This window comes from Vanessa atalanta, chromosome 14 (genome assembly GCF_905147765.1).
Source record: "Vanessa atalanta chromosome 14, ilVanAtal1.2, whole genome shotgun sequence".
Lineage (NCBI taxonomy): Eukaryota > Metazoa > Arthropoda > Insecta > Lepidoptera > Nymphalidae > Vanessa > Vanessa atalanta.
The window spans coordinates 4,452,388-4,478,607 of NC_061884.1; the positions used below are offsets into that span (position 1 = coordinate 4,452,388).

The window sequence follows — 26,220 nt, forward strand, 5'->3', positions numbered from 1 at the left end:
CAATTCTGTGAATTTACGTTACAATTAATATTTTGATAGTATTCCTTCTTGAAATACAAAGTTATGGACAACGAAATATTATTATGTAAGTTAATGAATATGGCATTGCCGTCAGTCGTTTTACAGAAAAACATTTATTGAAAACTATTTATTAAAGTTTAAACATTTTGTAATATTTCAAACTGTATTCTTGGATAAAAAAAAAAATACTGGACAGTCAACACAAAAAGACCAATAATTGTTTTTGTTTTATGTTTTACATTTTTACTTAAATAATGAAATATCTGTCGGTCAAACCGAATTAAGTTATTATGTGTAAATCATAGGCCGTATTGTTTCATTGGTAGGCAATAGTTCTATCTTTTTAAGGTTAACTATTCGAATGACAGTCTGAAAATAGAAAGTCCTTAATTGAAATTTACTTATGTATATTGATTTTTACTATACAGCTGGATAGTTTTAATGAAATACGGTAATCTTGGTAATTTAGTGTTAAATAATGAGTAGTCCTTTTTGCATTCTAAGTTATTCCGTTTATTAAAGTTGTCAGTTATAATTATAACTTCATGATGCCCTAAGAAGCGGAGAAGTAGTACGTACGTCAAAAAATAATTCAGAAATAAGGAAAAAGGCACGTATAGTGTAAAAAAAGCGGATAAAACCGCATGTTACAACTCGTTTTAAATACGATAAAATCATGAATGGCGGTCAATATTTTACACGAAATAAAAACTTTTTCGAATTATATTATGTTTATTAGATTCGATTTAAAAAAGCGATATAAATTGTTGTACACGATGATACTAAATGATGGTTAATATTCGCTTAATAAATCTAAAGCAGTGTATAGCGGTGATTCACAGTTCAGAGATCGCAAACGATTTGTAACGATTGTATTAGTTTATGTTTACAAGATTTTAATGTATATATTTACAGTAACAAAATTTAGATACAGCCTTTTAATATAACATACAAAGCAATAAGAGAATAAATATTATTAATAAAAAATAGTATAGTATAGTAGTGTCGTTTGTTTAAGAGTATTATAAATTTATAAAGAATAAATGTGTATGTATATCTATTTGATATTTTTTTTTGTAAAGGTTATCTAATTAAAATGATGTATTTATTATGTATTATATTTCATTCAATGATATCCAAAATATTAGTAAGTTTGATATAATGTTTAATTTTTAACGTCTCAAATTGTTTACCAAACCTGCATCACGTAGGTCGAAACGGAGGCTTTGTACCGTGTCATTTCTGTTGTGATCATGCTATCGGTCTACAATGACAAACATATTATTAATTGCCTCTTAAAATTATATATTTTGTAACAAAAATTCCAAAAATTTAAAAACTGTGATTAATATTTAAACTATGAACTTATGAACTGTGATTAAATTAGTGAAAATGACTGTGCATCCTGTATTATTTTTTGTGTTTATTTTTAAGTTAACAGTTAACGCGCAATTTGGAAGTAAGTTAAAAATGACAATTATTTAAGTTAATATACTATTTATTTTTATATACGTACGTAATATGTATTGTAGTATTATTTGAATTGGTATTATTGTATTTGTTAAAATCGTAGTAACCATAAATTGAAGTTGAAATATTTAATTTTAGTTTTACAATAATAATTAACTCTACCTGGTTTTGATAAACCGGTAAATATTCACTTTGAAGATTCTCAAATACCTCACACAATAGTATTTTAATCGTGTTTATTAATATTTTAATGTAAAGCTTTTCGACGAAGATAACTTTTGTTTACAATTAAAATAATAATAATATGTATTGCATACGCATATATAATTAAAATTTTAAGATCTTAATCTCTTTGAATGTAAGCAAATCTGTCTAGTGACTCTACTAATAATTTCCAAGAGTTTAATATATAACAGCTCTTTGCATCGTTATATCAATAATAATGTGCATCAACCACACATAATCGTTATGGCAACCTCGATTTTATAATTTCTATTGTGTTCGATTTCAGGGTTATATGAAATTACAACCATAATCACACATGCAATATTGATGGGCGATCTTATTTTGACATTAAGTTCATTATTATAAATCAATTCTTTATATAGTTAAATGTTTATAAAGTTAGGATGTTCTATGAGCGCTCAATTATTCTAAATAGGCACTATAAAATGTTTTTTTTTATTCTTCTTTCAATTCACAAATCTTGGTAGGGGCATGTTATGCGGATGAAGGAGGACCATGTTGTGAGAAAGGGTTTGAGAATGGATGTGGATGGATATAGAGGTAGGGGACGACCCAAGAAACGATGAATGGATTGTGTGAAAGACGATATGATTAGAAAGAATGTTTGATGATGACGTCCGACAGAGAAGTATGGAAGAAGAAGACATGCTACGCCGACCCCAAATGATTTTCAATTCACAAATCTAAAAAAAATGTTGCGCCTAGGATATATCTTTACGCCAGGTGCTGATAGATCTCATAAAGATTTCATTTCGCCATTTCTGTTGTTCGTCTACAGGTGACATTTTATATTTAAAAATAATTTGGTGTACCTGTTGCTTTATTCGCCTTTCAAATTTAGAAAATTCTTTTGGGTTATATAATTATTTTGGTTTAAAGTGTAAACGATGAGGATTTGATACTCTTACTATTCAACACTTTTAAGTATTTTTCACATATATAGAAATTTTGTATAACTACCTACAACTTATTTTAATTTTGCAGCTGTATCTCTGAGCATTGACATGAACCCACGCGCCGAAAATACTTTGTCACACGTAAGTTGATTTTTTTTTTAATATTTACAACTTACAAGTAAATATATGAAGCATAAGTATAATATATAGTTTGTCGCTTTTATTTTAGTTTTAATAGAGTAAAATGAAATCAAAGTAATTGTTTAAGTTTAGGAATAATTCACTAATATTTTCATTTTATTGTCATTACAGAGTCGATGTCCGGTCAATATGTCCTGTGTACCAATTAGCGCATGTCCGTTATTAGAAGACCTCTTGGACTTTTCATGTTTTTCTTCGGACAGGTAAATTAGTTATAGATTGGATTCGTCACAAAAAATTAAATTATTAGTAGTATAATATATCGAGCATCCTACAATAATATTTTATATTTCATAAGATACTTTCACCGGCTCAATTCCTTGACCTGCGGTAATATGAATAACGAAGACTACGTGTGTTGCCCGTCCTGTGATTGCGCGCATGTTTACGCGCCGGGCACGCGCGAATGCGGCAAGAGTATGGTCAATGGCGTAGAGAGTGGAATCGGTGCTCATCCTTGGGTTGCTAGAATTGGATTTACAAGTAAGTAGTTGCTGCAAAGATCGGTCCTGGCTTCAAACCTCCGATTTTTGCCGATCAAAAGTGATTGGGCTTTCTGACAAGAAAAAAAAAGGAGCCAGAAATTGTTGGTCTGAAATGTCTTTGGTTGTAACTGATTTCCGTGGATATAGTGCACTCGTGCGCTATACTATATCGGTTTGTCTCCGTTAAGATTGGCCACCGTTTATGAAATCGATCCAGTATCAATATCTAACATTGAAATATTGTAGTAACATTAACTAATTTCCTCTTAAAATCTACATATTGTGGAACTTTTTTGTAATGTATTTTATTGTTGTATAAAAGTTGTAAGTAACAATTTGTTATAAATTATTATTTACATAGCACGGGGAGATCATTTTATCATGTACCTAATCGTTATTTAATTTTCAGATAAAGACACTGGCAATGTACGATTCGCTTGCAGCGGCTCTATTATAGCTAAACGCGTTGTTCTAACTGCTGCACATTGCGCTTTAGCCAAGCCTGAAGGATATAAGCTGTAAGAATATTCTACTTCGAACATAATCAACAATTAGAGTATTCAACTGTTTCCTTAATTCATTATTTTAATTTTCAAAAAGGTCAACCGTTGTCATTGGCGAATGGGATATAAGCAAAAGTCCTGATTGTAACGAATACTTCTGCGCTCCAGCAACTCAGGCGATTAAGGTAGAGAGTGTCTCTGTTCATCCCGGATACGAGCAAAAGATATTCAGACATGATATTGCCATGATAATACTGAAAGACGAGATCAAATACTCTGGTAAGTTAATAATTATTTAATTCCGTATAATTTTAAAGACCTCTGAAAAAACATGAATAAAATCGGACTTGAATTGAATTTCTTCTATGTCAATACAGAAAAATTCGTTTCCCCACTGCTAAGTGGGAGGGTGAGAATATAGGACTCCTGGATGAGTATCAAACTAACAACTAAAAAATTGCGAAACTCCATCTTTCATTGTAGGACAGGGGATCGCTTGCGCATACTACCGTGCTTATATAAAATATAATATCATATAAATATTACACACAATTAAAAGTATAAAAAATTAAATTCTCCCAAAAAACTCATTCGCACTTTACAATTTTGTCCATCTGTCCTAGAAATTTTAAAGTACATGTCTACATAATATGTTTGAAAGAACGCATAAATGAACAAAATCTTAGAATCTACGATTAGGACTGAGTGTACATATGAAGATCGTTTTCAATTCGCATCATGTGACACTTATTAAATTTATAATGTTAAAAATATATATAAATACATAAACATAAGCAGCCCGTAAATGTCCCACTGCTGGGATAAAGGCCTCCTCTCCCTTTGAGGAGAAGGTTTGGAGCATTTTCCACCACGCTGCTCCAATGCGGGTTGGCGGAATACACATGTGACTGAATTTCGTTGAAATTAGACACATGCAGGTTTCCTCACGATGTTTTCCTTCACCGCCGAGCACGAGATGAATTATAAACACAAATTAAGCACATGAAATTTCAGTGGTGCCTGCCTGGGTTTGAACCCGAAATCATCGGTTAAGATGCACGCGTTCTAACCACTGGGTCATCTCGGCTCAAAATATATATAAATAAATAAATAATAAATGTTATAAATATTGGACAACATCACATACATTACTCTCTCATCCCAATGTAAGTAGCTAAAGCACTTGTGTTATGGAAAATCAGAAGTAAGGACGGTACCACAAACACCCAGACCCAAGACAATATAGAAAATTAATTAACTTTTTCTACATCGACTCAGTCGGGAATCGAACATGAAAACCGATGTACACACTAAAATAAAAAAATAATTGAAAATTACATTGTATAGTATATGTAAGTATAGCGGTGCATGATTTCAGGTTTGTCCTTGTACAAGGTTAACTTATTATGTCAGCTGATAACAAATCTTGACACTAATTTGTTGTGCTTTTATTTCAGTGACAGCCGCACCGATCTGTTTGAATGATAAGCCGGAAATAGTGATCAACGAACGCGCTTCGCTGGTCGGCTGGGGAAAACTGTCAGGACAAAACAATTTGGTACGATTTGTCTAATTTAGTGGTTTTATAGCTTTGAATTCGATTTTTGCTATATAGTATATATATACATATACTATAACAGTTAATTATGTATTATTTACTTTTTAATATTACGGTTCGGCGTTACTTTTCTACGATAACATAACATTAATTCATACGGAAATTTAAATAAAGTTATATAACAAAATATTAAGTTTCAGTTTTTCTCGATGGTTCAATAATATCTAAAATTATTTTTTATTTATATTAATTATTTTTTATTGTATTTTTATTTTTTGTTTATATAAAAGATCAAACAGTTTAATTTCTACCTATTCTGCCTCTTTATCTAAAAATTATTAGTTAATGTTTTTTATATAATGTATGTATGGTGACAATTTTATAATAGATATGTAAAGAGTAATCAATTTAGTACAAAGAAAAGTTAATCTTTGAATAAATACAATTTGTTAATATTTATTAACCCTATTTTTGTGTCTGTTTTAGATTGGACGCCAACAACAGTTGGATGTACCTCTCGTATCTTTAGAGACATGTGAGCGTATTTTTGGTGAATCGGTCCCCATTCACGAAGGCCAGCTATGTGCAGGAGGAGAAGAAGGGAAAGACGCTTGTTCAGGGTTTGGTGGAGCGCCTCTGTTACTAAAAAGAGATGGTCAAAATTTTCAAGTATGTAAAAAATATTCATATATAATACAAATCTTACATCCAGCTGTAATTGTATTTATATGTATTTTTGTTAACTTTTAATTAATTATTTATATAGTTTGAGCCTAATATAATAAAATATTAGGCTCAAACTATGATAAATATTTTTTATAAAGTAAATTATCCGCCTATTTATGCCCCGCTACTGGGCTAAGGACTATTCTCCCTTTAGAGGAAACGGTTTGTAGTTTATTCCACCACGCTTCTCTAATGCGGGTTGGTGGATACGCGTGTGGCAGATTTCATTGAAATTAGACACATGTACGTTTCCTCACGATATCAACTATTAATGATAATAAATACAACATTATTGCACTGCTAGAGGCATGTTTTTCCAAATGTAATTTCATTTTCATTAAATAAATAAAATAAATAAAAAAGGCTTACTGAAAATAATAAGGTCCTTAAAACCGACTACCGATTTTTTTTTACGACAACGGATTAAATTTTAACTGCACAATATGATCATCATACAAAGCTATGATTATATGGGACAACAATTCAAAATTATGGAAAGATAGATAAGCATTGTTTATATAATTCATTTTCAATTTTCACCATTTATGCTTGGTGGTACACCTTTGAGCAAGCAGAACTGCGAGTAGGTACCAATATTCTACCACCAAACACTTAGTATTGCTGTTTTCCGGGCCTAGTGCCTCTGCCAGTTTGCCCGTCGGCCTACCTTTATCATAAACTAAAAAAAAAAGAAAAATAAGTGATGTCTTTCTGATTTCAGGTCGGCATAGTGTCATTTGGTTCAGAAAACTGCGGGAGCGAGGGAGTACCCAGCGTGTACACTAACATAGCTCATTATTACAACTGGATAGTGGATAATCTGCCATCTTGAGTCTATACCTACATATTTTAAAAATATATTGCCAGTGTAATTAAATCAAATAAATAAAAAGGAACGAATGAGCATTTTTATTTAATTTCCTCAATTAAGATATTCAAATTTCATCTAATATTTACTTGATAAATAATATCAACAGTTTTTCATAAATAGTCTATTACTATATTTCATAAAATTGAACTATATATAATATAGAAGTCAGTCAGTATAATGCATTTTTTTAATATTTACAAACTAGCGACTCACCTGGTTTCGCGCGATTGCAGTTTATTAATAAAGATAATGATATCATATAAATTTAAATTACACCCATTAGGACTCAGAAACAATTTAGCTACTTATCTACTAGTTAATTTTTTTTTTTAATTGGGTCATTATTTACGGAGATTCTTCATACAAACAAACAAATTTTACCTCTTTATAATATTAGCAAAAATAAAAATGTTTAATAAATTAAAGAACTTATATTATTATCATCTGAGATTTATATCAATGTGTATTTCTAGGACTTGTATTCATAAGGTTATTCAAAGCGATATAGTTGTAATATCGCCCGCATGGTTGAGAATCAATGAGTAGGGAGCAGAGAGTGCCGATAAGGTCTACTTGTGCGTAGTCCTGAATCTCTTGGTTGAATTCCTGGAAAAGACACAAATTTATTAATTTAAAAGAGGTTTTAGTCGACCATCCATTTCTAGCTAGTCTATTTATTATCGCTAACAATGTATTAATCAATACTATAACATAAATATGAACAGTTTATTGGATTGTTTGAATGTCTCAGTTTGAGTCTCAGTTGCTGCCGGTCCGATTTGAAATAATCTTATTGTTTTAGGTAGGTAACCCATTTATTAAAATATATATATATATATCCCGCTGAGTTTCTTCCGCCGGTTCTTCTCAGGTCGAGGTGCTAAATTCCGAACCGGTGGTAGATTTTTGACTATCAATAAGCAAGTGTAAGCACTTCTATATTGAATAGAGATTTTTAACTTTGACTTTGATTGTAAGTTTATTGACTCGTATCACGCTAAGAATCAAGGGATCGAAGCAGTAAGTAGAAAATTATCGCGCGAAGTTGAATAGTGACACGTCTTATATTGTTCTGATCCGGTTTTGAAAGACGAGTGAGCCAATGTAACTACAGGGACAAGGGACGTAAAATCTTAGGTCCCAAGATTGGTGGCGCAGTATGAACTAAAGCGCATAAAAGTGAGTAAATATTATAAATATGAAAAAATACATATTTTTTTCTAATATCGGTTACTGAGACTGCTTGTATTGGGTACTAATTGGGTACAAAATATTAAAATATTTCCCCAGGACTTCGTGCATTGCTTAACAATGTCATACAGATTATTCTATCCAGTCAATATAAACAAATTAAAAAATCTTATAACGGGTAATGTAGGTACATTTGTTACTGTTGTGTATTACTATTTGATATTAGGACTTGTAGTACATAATTTTTACTTACTCCATTAATTGTCACGGTCGGAACAAACTTGGGATTTACTAAACCAGTGTGGTATTCAGATTCGAGCTGCAATATTGTTCCTTCACCTGACGTCACACACTTCTCGACATGTTCAGTCGAAAGATTTGATCTTTCTACGCACTGAAAGAACAATAAAGAACTTATTAATAAGTAAAATTAATTAAAACATAATATATAAGTTATGTCACGCATAAATAAAACCGTGTCGATTTAGAATCTATCGAAAACGAATAATATTTATTTTTTATTAAAAAGTTATATGTTACATTTTTTTAACAATTTTTTATTTGAATCCGAAGCGTAACTAAAATATTATAAAATATGTATCAGTTAATTAATGTTTGATATATATTGATATGATAACTTTTAATACCCTAAGAATACTCTAGCATTTGCTTCCTTAATTGTGGATTTAAGCTTGCTTGAAAATCTCAAGTAATATATATATATATATATATATATATATATATATATATATATATATATATATATATATATACATATATATTTCTTTTAATTGAAATTGCAATTAATACACGTTACGTACAAACATCAAGCTAAGATTCACATAATTTATTTTACACACAATCATATCTTTTCAAATACAATTGTAGAGTTTCTATAAATTATAAAAAAAAAATATGAAGGCAAGCGTCCAAAATCTCACGTCAATCTATTTTCTATGACTGTCAAGAAATAATTACTCACACTATTACATAACGTACAGTTACCAGCTCGTTTCGCTAAAAAATAATTTACAAATACACATTCCACTACATAATCACCACGAAGTACAGAATCCATTCAAGTGACATTATGTAAAAACAATCTAAATGTATAATTTAGTTTATGAAATATCAGATAGATTTTAAACGTACATCGAATCTACCCTGTGAAGCAGCTTCGGTATGCATTTCGCATACGACATATGCCAATTTCTTTTTATCGCTTTGTCCTTTCATCTGATGCAAGCTGCAGTCTTGTACTATGTTGCCTAAACATTCCGCTGAACCGTGCTGACATTCGAACCCTCCATCCCCGTAGTTAATGCTCTGAAATGTTTCATATTAGGATAATATAATAGTGAATTGTAGCTTATTTAATGGCTATTATTTCAGCTTAGGTTTATTTAATAAATGTTATCACATAAAATTTACTCGTAAAAAGAAAATTATATTATCCAAATATTATCTAAAATATATAGAATTAAAGGAAGTTGATAGGATTCGTGACTTAGGCATCACATTGGATAATAAATTGAATTTCAAACTGCGTATAGATAAAGCTCTTGATTTAGCAAACAAATCACTAGGACTTGTTCTAAGATGCTCCAAAAACTTGAAAAGGAGTGAGACTTTCTTGAACCTCTTTAATTATATCGTGCGTAGTAGATTAGAATATTGTTGCTTAATTTGGTCACCGTGTCAAAAATTGCATATTAATAGAGTCGAGAATTTACAAAAAAAGTTTCTTCGTCAACTATAATATAGATTTAGGATAAATTGAAAGTCTTATAATGAAAGATGCAATCTGTTCAATATACAAAGTCTGGAGAATAAACGAAAAATATTGTCAATGAATTTTTTATATAATTTATTTAACAATAATATTGACTATCCGGAACTTTTATCAAAATTCTATTTAAACGTCCCTCACATGAATTACCGTAATAAAAGAAATAGCACATAGCCAGTTCTTCTGTTGGTTGTCCTAAAGAAAATAAAATAAAATATCTATGAAAATAATAAAGACTGATTTTACGAAACCTTACTATGATTATTGTAATATTTATTAAATAATAACTTAACTTAATATTATATTCCTTATATATCACCATATGTTCGTTATTAAATAAAAATTATAAACAATCGTGATTTATTTATATTTAGGATACATAACTAAACTAACTATGTAAAAAAGCTTTAGGATATACATATATTTATTTTATTTAACACTTTTAGTTTTAATTTATATTTACTGCCAGAGATGTTTGACATCAGTATAGCGTAATTACATATTTTAATTAAAATATTAAATAGAAATGATGAAATGTTTTATTACCCTCGCTTTTCCAAACGGAATTAAGCTTAACTTCAAATAATCATGCAGCAGATGAAAGGCTGGCAGTAATTGCTTTAAAATGAACAATTTACTGTCAGGACACTTGCTCTCGTAGTAAACTGATAAATGAATCTGAAAAATAAAATGCTCTTATTTAGGACTACGAGTTAATGAATTAAACCCATAAGTTTAAAGATTTTATGGCATTCTAGAAATTATTACGATAATAAAAGATACTGATAATGTTTATATGACTGATATCCATTATTATATTATTAAAATAAAATAACTTTCACTGGTGACATCATTATTTTTATTATTATTATAAATTTTACATTTCGATTTTAAGATATTTTTCAATAATATGTATTTAATAATTTTTTTGTTTATTATTATAGATATAATACAATCACGTGTGTGATAAGCTGTATATATTTAACATGATGATACGAAATGGGATGTTTATTAATTGAAAGTTGTTGTATGTGATTCAACAAGATAAAATTTTCAGTTTCCCATTACTATATATGTTTTATATATTATATGTTACCGGATACTTGTAAGAACCGTTAGCTTTTGAAATTATTTTTAAGTAGTGCTGATGTTTTGAATATTTATATAACGGATCGGATTTCTATTTAATAATTAACATACTGACCTAATCTTTAAGATTAAAAACCGTCGATAATGCACACACTATGTGTGCGTTTTGTCGTATACTCGATGTCGCCCGGTATTAGTCATAAAAAGTTTGTATTTCCTTGTAGTTCTTGCTTCATATAAAATTACATCATTCGATGACCTGCACGGTCGAGTAGTGTGTACACCGGTTTTCATGGGTACAGCACTCGGAGGTCCCGGGTGCGATTCGACGTAGAAAAAGTTCATTCGTTTTCTATGTTGTCTTGGGTCTGAGTGTATGTGGTACCGTCGTTACTTCTGATTTTCCATAACTACTTACAATTGGATGAGAGTAACGTATGTGATTTTGTCCAATATTTATATTTATTTATATTTAAATATCTAAATTTCGTTTTAGTAGTTCGGCCGTGATAGAGCAACAGATAGACAGAGTTACTTTCGCATTTATAACATGAGTATATATTGTCCCCGTTCAGATTTACAAGCTGTCTATGTATATATTATGAACTAACGGTTCTTACAATTTCTCGGTGACATATGCACGTGGTGTTTCTGGCCAATAAACGTTATTAGTGGTTGCCAGGACAACTTTTACTGCTCTACTTTATACATATGTCGACCTCGCCTGCGGGACTGCACGATATATTTCGGCATTGAGTTATATATATTACATATTTAGTTAAGACAACAGACAGCTTCTTTGTCTCACTAAATCATCATCATCCTAATCAAAATGAACATCAGGGTGACGATGATTTAGTTAAGATAAAGAAGCCTCGTGTTTTAATTCCGTTCGGGGCAATTTATTTTACTCTGTATGGGTACAGATATTTTAATATATTATTTATATGTTGAATATACGTAGAAGAAGTCTTCCTTTATTTTACAGAATTATACATAGTATTAATAGAAAATTTATTTTTATATTACTTTAATTTACTTAGTCATTGTAGGATCGAACAAACTTTATTTTTTTATTTAGGATTTTTTTTTTACTTATGAAATGAACACAGATTAAATTATTATAAATTATTCTAGACATATAAGTGTTATCCTGTCTTAGCTATAAATATTTAATCCGAACTGGAATAAATAATAATAATAAAAAAAACGTATTAATGATTTCTTAATAGCTTCTAATAATAAACTTATGTATAGTATTTTTTGGTTACAGTCACACAGAAATATTTGACTCACAGTCCCAATTAACAAACTCGTGTAAACTAATACGGCAAATGCTCTTAAGATTTCTGAAAATTTCAATTTTCTATGCATTTTTCTTAATTTTTCTTTCCATAATAATAAAAATGATGAAAGAAATCGGTAATATCATTTCTAAGTTATGGCGTGACCAAGGCAAACGTGGATTCATTTATATACATAGAGATTTGGTTGTAAAACCTTTTGGTAGCAACCTTGCTTTTGTCAGAGTAGAAATCCTTCATATAGTAAAGACACCCAACACTTGTTATGGTCATGGAGTTAATTCACCGTAACTTAAAATTTAGTATGTTTCAAATTGCAAACCTTCATGGTTAATTTGGATAAACGTATTCATTTTCACTCTAGTGGCTCCGTCACGGCGATTATTATAAGTACCCGTGCGGATAATTACTGACAATCGTTCTTACGATACATATTTTTATATATAAAATATATTTTATGTATACACAACGTCTTAGTGCTTAGCTTGTAAACCGATTAATAAAAGTAAAAAAAAATCTGAAAAAAATCAATAATGATTCTGGTTGAATCAAATATCACTGAGCGAACACTACTCTCCTTAAAAATATCACAGAGGTGTTATTTGTTTAACCGTATTAGTAAGTCGTGATTCTATTTTAAAGGTAGAATTAACTGCGTGTCGAAAATTAATAATAATTTTTACAATATCATACAACGAATAAATTTATAAATAAACTTACAAGAAAAAAAATTCAATGCATTTTCATCATTAAGACATAAGTATATAACAATAAAATGTAGACTTACCTTTTGTGGTCCCGCAAAAGTAAAATTCTCCAAAATAATTAGTACAATTAAAAACTGTAATTTTAGGTGCACCATGTTTAAATCAAAAAAATTAAAATGTCGCTAATCACAAAAAAATATATTTATTAAACATAAGTTACAACGCGGCGTACTAAAATTATATATATTCAATTGTGCAAACACGTGTGAATGGTTCAATTACTTTGCTAGTTGTTGCGCGAACGCAGATGGTGACTCCGTCTGATCATACATCACTATATATTAGAGTTAATGTAAATGTAAACAATTGCAATAAAAATTACATACACTATAATATTTATTATAGTATTATAATGAAGTTGTCAGATAATATAAAATGCATTCAAACTATTTTTTATTTGACGACAAAAAGATAAATACGTAACCTTGCGTCACATCTTCGAAATTTACATAAATCATTCAGTTAATTAAATACGTTAAAGCAGATACTTTCGTTTGGAAGCAGGTTATAATATTACATAATACGTATGTTTCAATATAAATATGAGTATATAAAATTAAAATCTGTACTATCACCTTAAAATTGTAAATACTGTAAGATATAATTTATCTCACGAAATTGTAAACGGTCAAATGATTATGTACCATAATAAACTGCTTACAAGTTAAGCCACAATAATGTGTTAAATATATTATAATCTATCAAAGCGAACTTCAGTTAGATATTTCATAATTTACAAGCTACCGAAATGTTTTATTGTAAATTGAATAACCTTTTACAATATTTCGACAGTTTACAGGATACTCACTTACTTGTAAAAATGTTTAAAGGAACACTTACTTGTAAAAATGATAAATTTCAAAAAATCATTCCAATTTGAGTGTACAACGCATAAATAAACGCAATAGATATGATTAAAATCCAATACGGCTGTATAAGGTATATTATAAACGAAACCAAACCTATTACTATAAAAAAATAAATTATTTCCATCTATTTTTTGTATGCATATTGTTGTCACGGGTGAATTACGTAAACATTTCTTAATGACATGTCATTGGCATTTAAAAATAGTTTTTATAATGAGACAAATTACTTTTTTAAAACTATACTATATACTATATATAACTATACTATATATACTATTTAAAACGTTTCCTTTACTGTCATTACTTTCAATATATAAAGATTGTATCGAGATTTTGTGTCAAGCACCATGTCAGTGATTAAATTAAAAGAAGACTCAATTTTTTTTACAAGTGAATCCTTTTTTAGTTACGGATTATAAGAAAATATTTTTATAAATTAACTAAATACTGTTAGGTAAAATGACAAAAAATTGTTAAATATTTTTTCATATTTAGTTTTAATGTCAAGCTTGGCCTATGTGTATGTGTTTTGAATTTTGGTGACATAATTACAATATTTCAATATTTTATTTTAAAAATCGGATCCTGAAAGAGTTAGCAGCTGATAATTTCATCGATATCGAAGTGTAGCAAACGTGTTGAGTGAAGCACTGAACACTCGGTACTGTTTTTCAATAAAAATCTTAAAAACTACAGATTGCTTTTCTGAGTGACGTACATATAAAAAATCCGTGATGAATATATCAGAAGAAGAACCGGAGTTACCAACAAGCTTCCACAACTAGGAGCATGTGTCAGTGGCCTCGTCGTGATAAACAAATAATCGATGGCCGATAGAGCAAACAATTCTAAGAGAAGACACCAGCAAACACAGCGTAGTGCACACTACAGGCAGATAGATCCCAAAGCCGAAGAAGTTAGCAGACCCGACGGATGGGGATGAAGCTACGGCGCATTTTCTGAGAAGCCTACCAGTGGATTTCTATTGGTGAATGATGGTAACAGAGTGCGTCCAGCTCAATAACTGCTATCTTCGTAAGAAACATTACTTATAGAAACTTTTCACTCAAATCGGATCTTAAAATGTCGTACTAAATAAGTTACTTCAAAATACGATGACTTTATTCGTTAATAAGAGCTGAAATCGCGACAAATAAGGTTGGGAGATATTACTTTTTTAAAATAGGTATAGTAGATTTTATAATATCTTGCATGCGAGGAAGCGACGCACTTACGGATTTATGCACTACAAACGGCAGTTACGTATATATAACGGAAACAATTGATAACGTACGACAAAAACCGTTGTCCAATTGGGTATCTTAACAAGATCCTGTAACACAACTGCTAACCCATCGTTCGTTCACGCAATCATGTTTCTGTCTGTACATTTAATACGAAAATTTGTTGCAAAATGTCATGAGATAGATACAAATTATAATATATTTTCTAAGGTTTGTGAGGCTGCTGATTCCAAATCCCTAGGCTGAAGATGAAGGTTTAACCTTCATCATTTCAATAAATGGTTGGTCCTGCGCCTTAACACTTTCCGTTTTTGAAGGAGGTTCCTGCCCCCTCCGTCTGATTATAAGTGCGAAGTCTATTCACTCAGAATAAGATTCGCACTTTGAGCACATATTTTGGATTATAATATGTCCTGTTCAGGTGGCTAGTGAGCCTTGGGAACGGCTGTATAGATAAAATAGGTCAGAATAGGGTAACATCATCACATGTCACAAGTGCGATCTATTTGAAAATATTCATCATGACTTCGTCGACGATATGTTTTATATTATATTAGCTCTCTTAGCTAATTTTTTATTCTTTTCAAAATATTGGTCTATTATTGAACATATCGGTCTTCTAGAACCGATGTGAGAGTATTCAGTTGTATTTAAATATTTCATAGCAGATTGTTCGTGTTGCGTTGACGTTTGTAAATTTGCGATCGAACGTTGATATTCAGATCTGACTTCTTCTTCGTAGTTATGTATTCGCGATTCGAGGCGAGAATTTTGTTGTATATAGTTGTCTCTTGCCTCTGTAGAGAATGTTCTGCGAATAAAATATATTTTCTTACTTTAATAATTGACACAATTAATCATTAAAAATTGTATATTATATTTCGTAATTTTATCTGATGGTCATCACCACCCATAGACATTGGAGATGTTAGAAATACTAACCATTCCTTACATCACACCACTGCGCCATCTACCTTGGGCGCTGAGATGTTATGTCCCTTGTGCTTGTAGCTGAATTGGCTCAGCCACTCTTCAAACCGGAACACGAAAATACGAAGTATTACTGTTTAGAGGTAGAATATCTAGAGGTACGGCCAGACGGGCTTGCACAGAGCCTACCGTCAAGTGAAGTGTTGTCTGTATGTATGACTTGTATTAAAATATTTCTAATATCGAAATACATTTAAAACAATATAAATGTTATCATATGAAATTTTATAGAAATTTTGCTGAAGTAACAATTCTTAATTATTTAGTGTTTCTTGCAATAAAACTAAAATTAGCTATTATCAAAACTGATTTTGACTTATTAGTCTATCAGATAAGAATATCTAAGAACATTCTGATGTTTGTTAAGTTAAGGATTGAATTTGTTCTTCTGTGATACAGTTTTTAATTTTAAATCTGGAAGAGATTTACATGTCTCTGTTTAGTTTCCTGTAATAGTTTTATTTTTCTAGGGATCTATTAAGCATTACCTGGGTACCCAATTTAACTTATTGTGAGTTCTAACTTCACGAACTTCATCTTTAAATTTTTCTTTATCGCAAAGGGGTTTAGGTTTACTGAGCGGAAGTTGCCATTCTTCGATATTCGGTTTTGCTGGACGGACCTAAATATAAAAATATATATATTTTTAATTATCTAATTTATACGTTTCAATAATTACATAGATCTTTATTGTTGGTCTGGTGTGGTGTGGTGATCTTGCTCTTATATAGATCGTATGATTAGGTCCCTTTTTTTGAAGTCAACTGAAGTATTCGATTTAATTGGCTAAAGTTCGACAAGAATGTGTTCAAGAGGACACTATTATATTTTTACATTATTACATTTTTACAAATAATAAAATTAATTTTCACTGGCTGTAAAGTTTGGACTTGGAATCAATAAAATGCAATTCACTAAATCAAGCAATTTATGTCTGTTATACTTAATTAAGTTTACATACCCAAGGAGTATTTGAAAAAATATAATATGTGAGTATGTCTTTTGAGTTCGATGACCTGTTCAATACATCAGATGTAAAAGGTCTATGATGTAATCTATTAGTTGTCAAATAAGGATCTAAATATTTTTCGAAACCTTCGTATGTTGTATCCAGCGGCTCTATATCTTTATGAAAGGGTTCAACTCTCGTCTGAAAAAAATATCCGTATAATATATTTATTGTAATCACATAAAGATATAAAATACGATAAATTTTATAGTTTGTGTTAGATTATTTTGCTATGCTATATATATGCTATGCAATGGATTTTAAATTTAAATAATATTTAGAAATCGTTAGCACGGTTCTTGTGATAAGATAACCATTGTAATATGAAGATATTTATAAAAAAAAAAATATTTAATCATCTTGTTCTCTTACCATTTCAAGCGGCAAGGAATCAGGATGTTTGAATTGGTCCTTGTCGGTAACCAATCTACATGGTTTTATGGGTTCTGTATACGAACTTTTCATCTCCGTCGTTCCATGTACTTTATGTGCTGGTGTTCTATCTGCGAGCTATTTTAAATAATTTTACACGTGCTTATTAGTAATTTATAATATAAATTAATTATATAAATTCTCACGTTCTCAATTTAAACCTGTAATTAATTCTTTTAAAAATAAATATATTTTAAATTACGTAGTTTTAATTTTTTATTTAAGCAGAAGTTTTTTTTAGTGTTCAGTGACAAGTATAGGTTGTAAGTAAACAAAATTATAAGGTTATTGTAACAAAACATTTGTTTACTCTTATTTGCCTTACGAGTTTCCTAACGGAAGTTAACTTGGTTTATTGGGCGTTGTTATGAAAGCTTTGAATCATATTATAATAAAACATAGTATATCTAATGCACAAAGCCATATGAAAAATCTCAAAAACTATATATATATATAAAAACATTTTAGTATTTGTCTTAATGTAAAGATCAACTTCAAACAAAATAAGTGCTTCCATTGAGACAGTATATACATCAGTGTTCAAGTAAATTATAGTACTGTTACCTGCTTACTAGGAGGGTAAATAAAAAAGTTTTCATTGCAAGAAGTATGCTTGTTAAATCTACACGCTTCAGGTATTTTGTATCCATAGTCCAGATTTGTTTGTGTGCGAAACAGATCGTGTGTTACATCGTAGTCTCTATTGTATTTATACACTTCATCAACTGGTGTTTTCTGGTAAATTAAAAAGAAATGTTAACATGTGTTTACGAGTTGATTGTTACCTCTGAGTACTAGGTGGCGTTATGTTAAATCTTTGGTATTTCTACATCACGAGGGCAAGATTCGCTGCTATTAGTTTCACATACATATTTATTTTAAATAATTGTATTAAATATTTGTGTACCGACAGGTATATGCTTTAATCGCACTACGTGTAATATCGTAACAATGCCACGACAGACTCAAATATACACAGATATTTCAACCATAAAACACTCCCACTTTTGAGGCTTAAAATCACGCGAACGGAGTCGCGGGAACCAGCTAGTTTATAATACAATGTGATAAAATTCATTATGACATTCTATGACGTAACACTGTATTGGAGGCTAGGGTTACTCGCTAATAATTGTTTAATTTGAATATCTTATAATAAGCCATTTATAATATGCAATACTTTGAAAATATTGAACTTACAAGGGTTTTTAATATATCCGGCGGAGGTCTCCATTGTCTTCCTAATGTTTAACTTGAAATTCCGGTTTCAGGGAATTTTTGTACTGGATAATTAAGATGTACCGTATCCCAAGATGTCGGAGGCAGTTCTTTCGGATAATTGACTTGCATCTTAATTATGAAATTGTGCGATTTCTAAATTATTGTTTCTGTTTTAAGTAAAACAGTGCCATTAAATGGTCATTTAAGCTTTTGTTGCCATGAGAACCCTGCAAGTAATGATTTCAACTTGTATCGATTAAACATTACTTGACTACCTGTGAATTTAGTTTGCTTCTCAAATATTTATTTGTGTTGAATACTACGTCCTTTATTTGTTTGAAACTTTTCCTAGAACGTATCTCAAATTTTATTTTCAATTTGGTAATTAAAAAGATATAATCTAGTGATACTCACGAGCTATAACTTATGTGTGTATATACTATATGTATCTAATCGATTTATATTTTCCTTGCGCATTTTTAAATTTTTTGAGCGCTGTGCGATCGAAAATCAAAGCCACCCATTTTTTTATTTATAAATTATAATATATGTAAACCAGAGGGTAGGTAGGGTCTCAGTTGTGTCAATTCGGCTATATTGCCAGTCCGACACTGGTCTGTATACATCTGTATTTGTATTATTTATGTACAATTAAGATTAATCAAAGATATAATCAGCGTAAGGATATCCTTTTGTTAGAATATAAAAGTAAAATACAATTTTATTGTTTGGTAAAAATGTTTTTATTTTTCACAAATGACTGAAATTGTTATCAAAACACAATATACGTGTTAGCTAACCTTAAAATACAAGACTGCAATAAATACAAAATCGTAGTTAACACAGTATTACGACGAATTGATATACGTATTGTTTCCGATTCAACGTCTCAGACAAAATGTTTTATTTATTATTAAAGATGATTCAGTTGGAACGTCATAGACAATTCGCTATAATACTGTATGTTTTGTTAGATATTCAGATATGTGGCACCGACATTATTTATTAATAAACATACGTATCAGAAAACTGTATTACAAATACGTAGTAAAATATTAAGCTGAATTTACGTATTAATATATTGTATACTATTAATAATAGAACCTAGTGTATATATATGCATCCCATAGAATAAAAGGTAGTAAGCGAAATGTATATCTAATAACACACAATTTATAAAAAATGTACTTGTATGTAAATATTAAGGTATTTGTGTACACAAGCGTTCAGACTTTGTAATATTTATAAGCAAACTCTTATGAATGATATTTTAAGAAAAAATTAAAAAGCAATGTAATGTCTGTCTCTTTCCTACATATTAGACTTATCTTTGAAAAGACTGAGACAAAATATATTTTAGTTAAAAGATACGTTCCAAATCTAAAATAATGAAGTAAACAAAACCAAATACACAATTACTGTAAAGCAATAAACGACTGCAATTTTATCATAGGACATACTTATTTATTTGTATGTCATGATTACAAGTGGAATTTGAATCAATTTGATATTTATTAATTACTATAATTTGACCATTTTTATCATATCCCATCTTCACGTGCATCATTAATTATTAATAATGATACCATTGCATGGTCTATTCGAGTAGAAATATTTAGGCCTTGATAACTTTTATTTTAAAGGTTTTTTTTGTATGAACCATTTGAAATAAAACCGAATTTGCTATGTAAGGGATTAGTGTACCGCTTCATTTGGTTTACTTTAACGACGAATGTTGATTTTGTTAATGAAATAAAATTACATATATAATAAGTTATCATTTTAAGTAAATGTTCTGAACAAAATGTATTCTAGGTAATAACGTTAAGACTTTAAAAATAGTATTGTTGTGAAAAATAAAATGCCATCATATCTGAATATATTAATTGATGAATAAACGTTAGCTCTATAATTTTTATATCTATGGCGTTTTTAAAACATTTTGATGGTTGTTTTTGGTGTTAAATATTTTACTTGACTTTTGTTATTGTTATTTTTTAAACCATATTAATTCAAAGTCAATTAAAAGAAGTTACTCGTTTTAACTAAGTGACATTATTCTCTGCCAAAATTTATTCATCATTCCCCTGATCCGTACACTTCCTTAAGCTATACATAAATAAATTATATTAAGAAAATCCTCTACGAATATACAAAATTAATACAAACTTACTTTACTAATACAAATTACATCACAGTTCAATAAACAAGTTAGCGTTTATAAAAGTTAGAATAGACGTTCAAACGAAATATCGAACTAGAAAAACTTTCAGATATACTACAAACTAAAAACAACAATTTGGTGAGTTATTTCAGTGTACATTTTGTAATTTAGGAACATATACATACATACATCCGACTAAAAAGCTACCTTTTTAAGGTAACGATCGTCGGTTTAAGTTAATTATAAAATAAAACAACTTATTATAAAACTTACACCACACGAACTTATTAAAAACACGCGTAATACAAATGTACAAAACATTTGAGAGGATCATGATTATTCAGTCGAAGTATATAAAATGTTAAACACTAATGGGGTAAAAAAGCTACATGGAAAAGACATTAATTAGTACGCAAATACGAGAAGCGATAGCAAGGCTTGAAAAATACTGCCTAGGCGCAATGTACTTATACAAGACTACAATAACGGTAGATACAGTTGGCTAATATCGTAGAAAATATCACTATTAGATGACAAAAATATATTTTCCAGAGTCAATTATAATGTATTTGTTGGTAATGAGCTCGTCGACAACCTCTTTCGACTTTACCATTTAAAGTCGTCCATAACTTTTGTTATATTTTATTTGTTCCGCACCTTGTCCGTTTTCAATGAGTGAGATTTCTGCTTACGACGCTAGTGAGAGAGTCATTTACGGATAAGAGAGCAGAGCCTGCTGAGGCCACGCGATTTTAGCGTCTATCCTCTTATAAGCGAGAATGAAGTTTTGTCCACTTTTTTCCGACATTACCTCTTGAGGGCAATCATTTTCGTTCAACATTGTTTCTGTAAAAAAAACATTAATCATAAACTATTTTTTGTGAATTTAAAGACTATAATTATGTACTGTCAATGGTTTAAATGTTGTTAAAATTATAAAATGTCAGGGTTTAAAATTAGAAAATTTTATCTAAATTTTTTAAGTGCAGACTGCACTTAATAATATAATATAATACTTGTGCTTAATGATTTATTTTTAAACACTTCTATAGGTTGTAATTATCATTTTTTCATAATATAAAATTAACGAATCTTATTAATAGAGAAGGGTTGGAAGAGTTCTCCTCTTCTAATTATTTATTTTCAAATCATGTAATCAAATAATTTATTTAATTTGATAAAATATATCGATTGTACTCATTTTCACACCAAACTATTTTAGTTCGAAGGATTTTATCTGATAGAATTCGTCAAGAGGATCCCAATATATTTCCGAAGGCGCTCACCCTGTCCGTCGTGCAGTGCGAAGAGCGCGTAGTCCTGCGGGTTGGTGATGTGCGCGGCGTGCGCCAGCGCGCGGCACAGGTCGCGCGCGCGCGCTCCCGGCCGGCACGGCAGCGCCACGCGCCGGATGGAGCCGCGGCACTCGTCCGGCAGCGCAACGCGCACCACCGCCACGCCGCAGCCCTCGCGCGCGCTCTCCGCCGAGCCGCGCCGCCACTGTAACGGGCACTCGTTACCATATACGCCATAGCAATAGGTCCTAGTAGCCTTCTCACTGTTCTATCGCCTTCCATGACATTAACATGTTTATCGAGACTGTTAGTTGCTTTCAAAAGTAGGTACAGTCTAGTTCAATTTAATTCGATTCGATATGACTCTATTGGCCAGTTTTTTGCTGTGAAATTAAATCTAAAATAATATTAATATAGTATCTGTCGACTTACAGGAGTCGTACTGTCCGGTCCGGTATCCGGCGCCAGTCTCTTGAGCACCGCGACAGCAGAGAACAGGGCCGTGAGATAGTAGCCCCCCTCGCCGGCGAGTAGGGCGGCCGGCAGCAGGCCCGCCATCAGTTCCGCCTCCAGCTCTGCGCACACTAGCCGACAGCGAGCGACCGTCCACGCGAGAACGGGGAGGAGGTCATCAGCACCGAGCGTACGTTCACCGCGGATCTGGAATATTTTTGAGAAATACGGTATTGTTAATTATTTATTTTTATTATTTGAGTCACACCTAATAATATTATCAATCATAAATTATTCTATTGAAAAACGTTAATACCCGTGTGATTATAGGTGAGTAATCAATTTAAAAACAAAAATTCTCCTATCAATATAAATATTGAAATTAAAATTAAAAAAATAAAGTGTAAATTAAATGAAGACATAAAATACATATTTATATTCTATAAATAATAAAAATATAATCACCGCATTAAACATGACCGATATAGCCGCCAGAAGGTTTTCAAGTTTGTCCAACGGAGAATCAGCTTCTTGCATCTTCAGGAAATGTTTTGAGATGACTGCTAAGACTGCCGATGAAGGTATCTTTGTGGATTCCTGTCAAATATTTCCATCTGGTTATATTTTTTCCAAAATTTAACTTAAATTCATTAATTAATGTATATTTTTCTTTTAATATACTATGTATTTTTTAAGTAAGAAATTATTCGCACTGTAGGTACAAATTTTTTTTAATGTATACAATACAATAAGATATATCTTATAACTAAAAACTAAAAAAATGGAGTCCCTTACTTTAATTCCTAACTGCAGAGGTGTTGCATGTTGCGCTCTTTCAATAGCGGAATGCAACTGTCGTACATCAGCAGAATGCCACGAAGCAAGTAAAGTGTAAAGCTTCGACCGCAACGGACGAACTACCAGCCTATGCATCACGCCTTCCAATATCGCGTCCAAGTTTAGGAATTCCGTTGGTTTCAACTGTAAGCAAATTTTGTCATGTAAAAAATATCTTTGTTTATTATTCCTGTAATTGGATTTTCTTATAACGCTTAAGTTTTGTTTAAAATAACCTTATTTTATAATCTGAATTTAAATCTTCTACTTGATAGAGAGTGATGTTTTTGGCTACTCCTGTATTACAGGTTCTTGTTACAGTTCTCTGGGTAAGATGCATTAAATAATAAATAAATATTGAACAACATCACATACATTACTCTGATCTCAATGTAAGTAGCTAAAGCACTTGTGTTATGGAAAATCAGAAGTACCGACTGTACCACAAACACCCAGACCCAAGACAACATAGAAAACTAATGAACTTTTTCTACATTGACTTCCGGCAATCGAATCGAACCTCGGAGTGGCGTACCCATGAAAACCGGTGTACACACTACTCGACCACGGAGGTCGTCGAGTAGTGTGTACACCGGCATTAAATTATGATATATCATAAAAGCAGATATTAAAATCTCACCTTAAGTCGTTCTTTCTCCACCTCCTTTTCAAATTCCCTCTCACCATGTTTCACGAGATAATTCTTCATTCCGGACATAAATTGCCTCATATTGCGCATCATTATCTGCAATGCAATAAAATATGTATTAATTGAATAATATAAAGTTAATGTATAAAATAAATAGAGTACTATAAAATTATCAGGTTTCTGAACGTACTTATATTATCTGTATTTGTCTCGATCGCTGCACGTGCATGCATATTTGCCCTTTGATTAGGGCTACTAAGATAAGTAATTGTAACATGAATGATCTCATTACACTAGGGACCACGTGTTACTTACGTGTTGAGTTCGTGTCTAAACGACGTAACTTAAAGATTTTTTTTTCATAAAAGCGATATTGGAAGAAACGACATTTTATAATTGTTAACTTAAAGTCCCAGGAATTCCTTGCATTCTATTTTCTATAGTATTTCGTAGATTATAATAACAATCTTTTCCATAAATGTATAACTAAAAACCGTAAATCTGATAGAAATCGATAATTTCATCGCTTATTAGAGGTAATTGAAAACGATCATTGATTAAGAATTAATCACAGTAGTAGTGAATAGTCACTACTACTGATACTACTAATTTGATTATAACATTATACGAATAATATATTTTTATAATATTTTCTACCCGAAAAAAAATATTCAAAGAAATGTCACTTAATATATTATTGGAAGTATTAAATATAAAACCATTGTACAAATAATTGTTATTGACCGATTATAATTATTTATATAATTTTGCTACAACTATTTAATACCTGAGGGCAAGTTTCCTTGGAATCCAAAGTGCAGGCGATGAAGTTATCAACATTCTGTGCGAACGTTGTACTCTTGTCCTGCGCGAGATGTAGCGCGTACGCCCGAAGCGCTGCGCCGGCGCCTCGCGTCGAGCGTCCGCCGCGCAGTGCGCGGACACGACCCGCTGCTGCTCGGACAAGAAAATGCAAACATATTTAACAACTGGTTGCTATGTGTCCATCAATGGGTTTCTTTGGAATTGGGATCAAGTAGTACCTACAGTTTTTACTATAGTCATTAAGGGAAGTACTATTTGATGATAAATGGAATTTTTCTATCGGAAACTTCTCAGTAACAGCTCGAAATCTAGAAGTGTGTACACTCCAATGCCTCGGAAAGCATGTAAAGCCGTTGTGTTTCAGCGCCTGAACTCTTTCTGATCACGTCGGGTTTGCAATCCCATCGGTTTATAAGAATATGGGAATAAAGAGTGTAACTGTACTTGCACACACTTCTGCACAATAGAATGACCTGCGAAGTTGGCGGGACACCGTTGAGATTTTGCGCTGTGGCTGAAATCAGGCGGGACGAGATTATCATCCTCAACATTTGATGAGTACTTAGGCAGACAGACTTCTGTACCGATACTGACTTACATTTTTATTCAATAAAATTAAATTCGTTTTTTATTTATGTTTCCATGATTGTTTTACTGAAGATCGCGGGTTCAAACTGGGCTAGCACTTCGAACTTTTGATTGGTTAAGAATACAACGTGAAGAAGAATTTCTCATACATCGGAGAAATTCTGTTACACGTGTAACAACCTGCATCGTAACGTACGTAGTAACGTTATGGAAAAAGTCCAAGTCTTCTTATTTTTACCTTTACTTCTTAGCTTTACCCAGAAATGGAATATTTAAAGGCTATTACTTAATTTTACTACTTCTACGGAATTGAATAGTAATAAATATTACTGTACCTAAGATAATTATTTTCGTTTTGTTATTATCTAAATTAAAATAGCGTGAAAATATAATTTATTGACTTGTATAAAATGGAAAGAATCATTACCTACACAGATACGAATTCGTGATATCCGAATGTTGTTCTTCAACATCAGAAGTTTCGCGTTTTATTTTACATAAACACTTTTTAATTCTACTATAAAGAC

At 31.0% G+C, this 26,220-nt stretch overlaps 4 protein-coding genes across 9 annotated transcripts in view; 1 reads left to right on the top strand and 3 right to left on the bottom strand.

Moving 5' to 3' along the window:
* Positions 1-1,318: 1,318 nt before the first annotated feature.
* LOC125068688 (CLIP domain-containing serine protease 14D-like) lies at positions 1,319-6,938 on the top strand. Its single transcript, XM_047677964.1, has 9 exons — positions 1,319-1,480; positions 2,722-2,774; positions 2,946-3,037; positions 3,133-3,317; positions 3,729-3,837; positions 3,920-4,101; positions 5,280-5,380; positions 5,867-6,049; positions 6,828-6,938. The coding sequence occupies exons 1-9, from the start codon at positions 1,414-1,416 to the stop codon at positions 6,936-6,938; spliced, it is 1,083 nt and encodes a 360-aa protein (XP_047533920.1). The 5' UTR covers positions 1,319-1,413.
* Positions 6,939-7,433: 495 nt separating this feature from the next.
* Positions 7,434-13,301, bottom strand: LOC125068783 (gamma-interferon-inducible lysosomal thiol reductase-like). Its single transcript, XM_047678093.1, has 5 exons — positions 13,138-13,301; positions 10,504-10,635; positions 9,321-9,494; positions 8,422-8,562; positions 7,434-7,583 (listed from the first exon to the last, which is right to left on the bottom strand). Exons 1-5 carry the CDS (start codon positions 13,210-13,212, stop codon positions 7,434-7,436), a joined length of 672 nt encoding a protein of 223 aa, XP_047534049.1. The 5' UTR covers positions 13,213-13,301.
* A 2,472-nt stretch (positions 13,302-15,773) lies between these two features.
* On the bottom strand, positions 15,774-19,011 carry LOC125068986. Its single transcript, XM_047678392.1, has 6 exons — positions 18,964-19,011; positions 18,226-18,396; positions 17,602-17,739; positions 17,182-17,370; positions 16,709-16,842; positions 15,774-16,041 (listed from the first exon to the last, which is right to left on the bottom strand). Exons 1-6 carry the CDS (start codon positions 19,009-19,011, stop codon positions 15,774-15,776), a joined length of 948 nt encoding a protein of 315 aa, XP_047534348.1.
* Positions 19,012-19,613: 602 nt separating this feature from the next.
* The window catches only part of LOC125068774 (protein sprint), a 210,668-nt gene continuing 204,061 nt past the window's right edge, over positions 19,614-26,220 (bottom strand). For all 6 annotated transcript variants that reach the window (XM_047678082.1, XM_047678080.1, XM_047678081.1 and 3 more), the window contains 7 exons: positions 25,068-25,234; positions 24,272-24,376; positions 23,590-23,775; positions 23,260-23,391; positions 22,774-23,001; positions 22,333-22,546; positions 19,614-21,892 (listed from right to left, as the gene is read on the bottom strand). In XM_047678082.1, the coding sequence (XP_047534038.1) occupies positions 21,759-21,892; positions 22,333-22,546; positions 22,774-23,001; positions 23,260-23,391; positions 23,590-23,775; positions 24,272-24,376; positions 25,068-25,234 (1,166 nt within the window). In that variant the 3' untranslated portion in view covers positions 19,614-21,758. The remainder of the gene's footprint in view (positions 21,893-22,332; positions 22,547-22,773; positions 23,002-23,259; positions 23,392-23,589; positions 23,776-24,271; positions 24,377-25,067; positions 25,235-26,220) is intronic.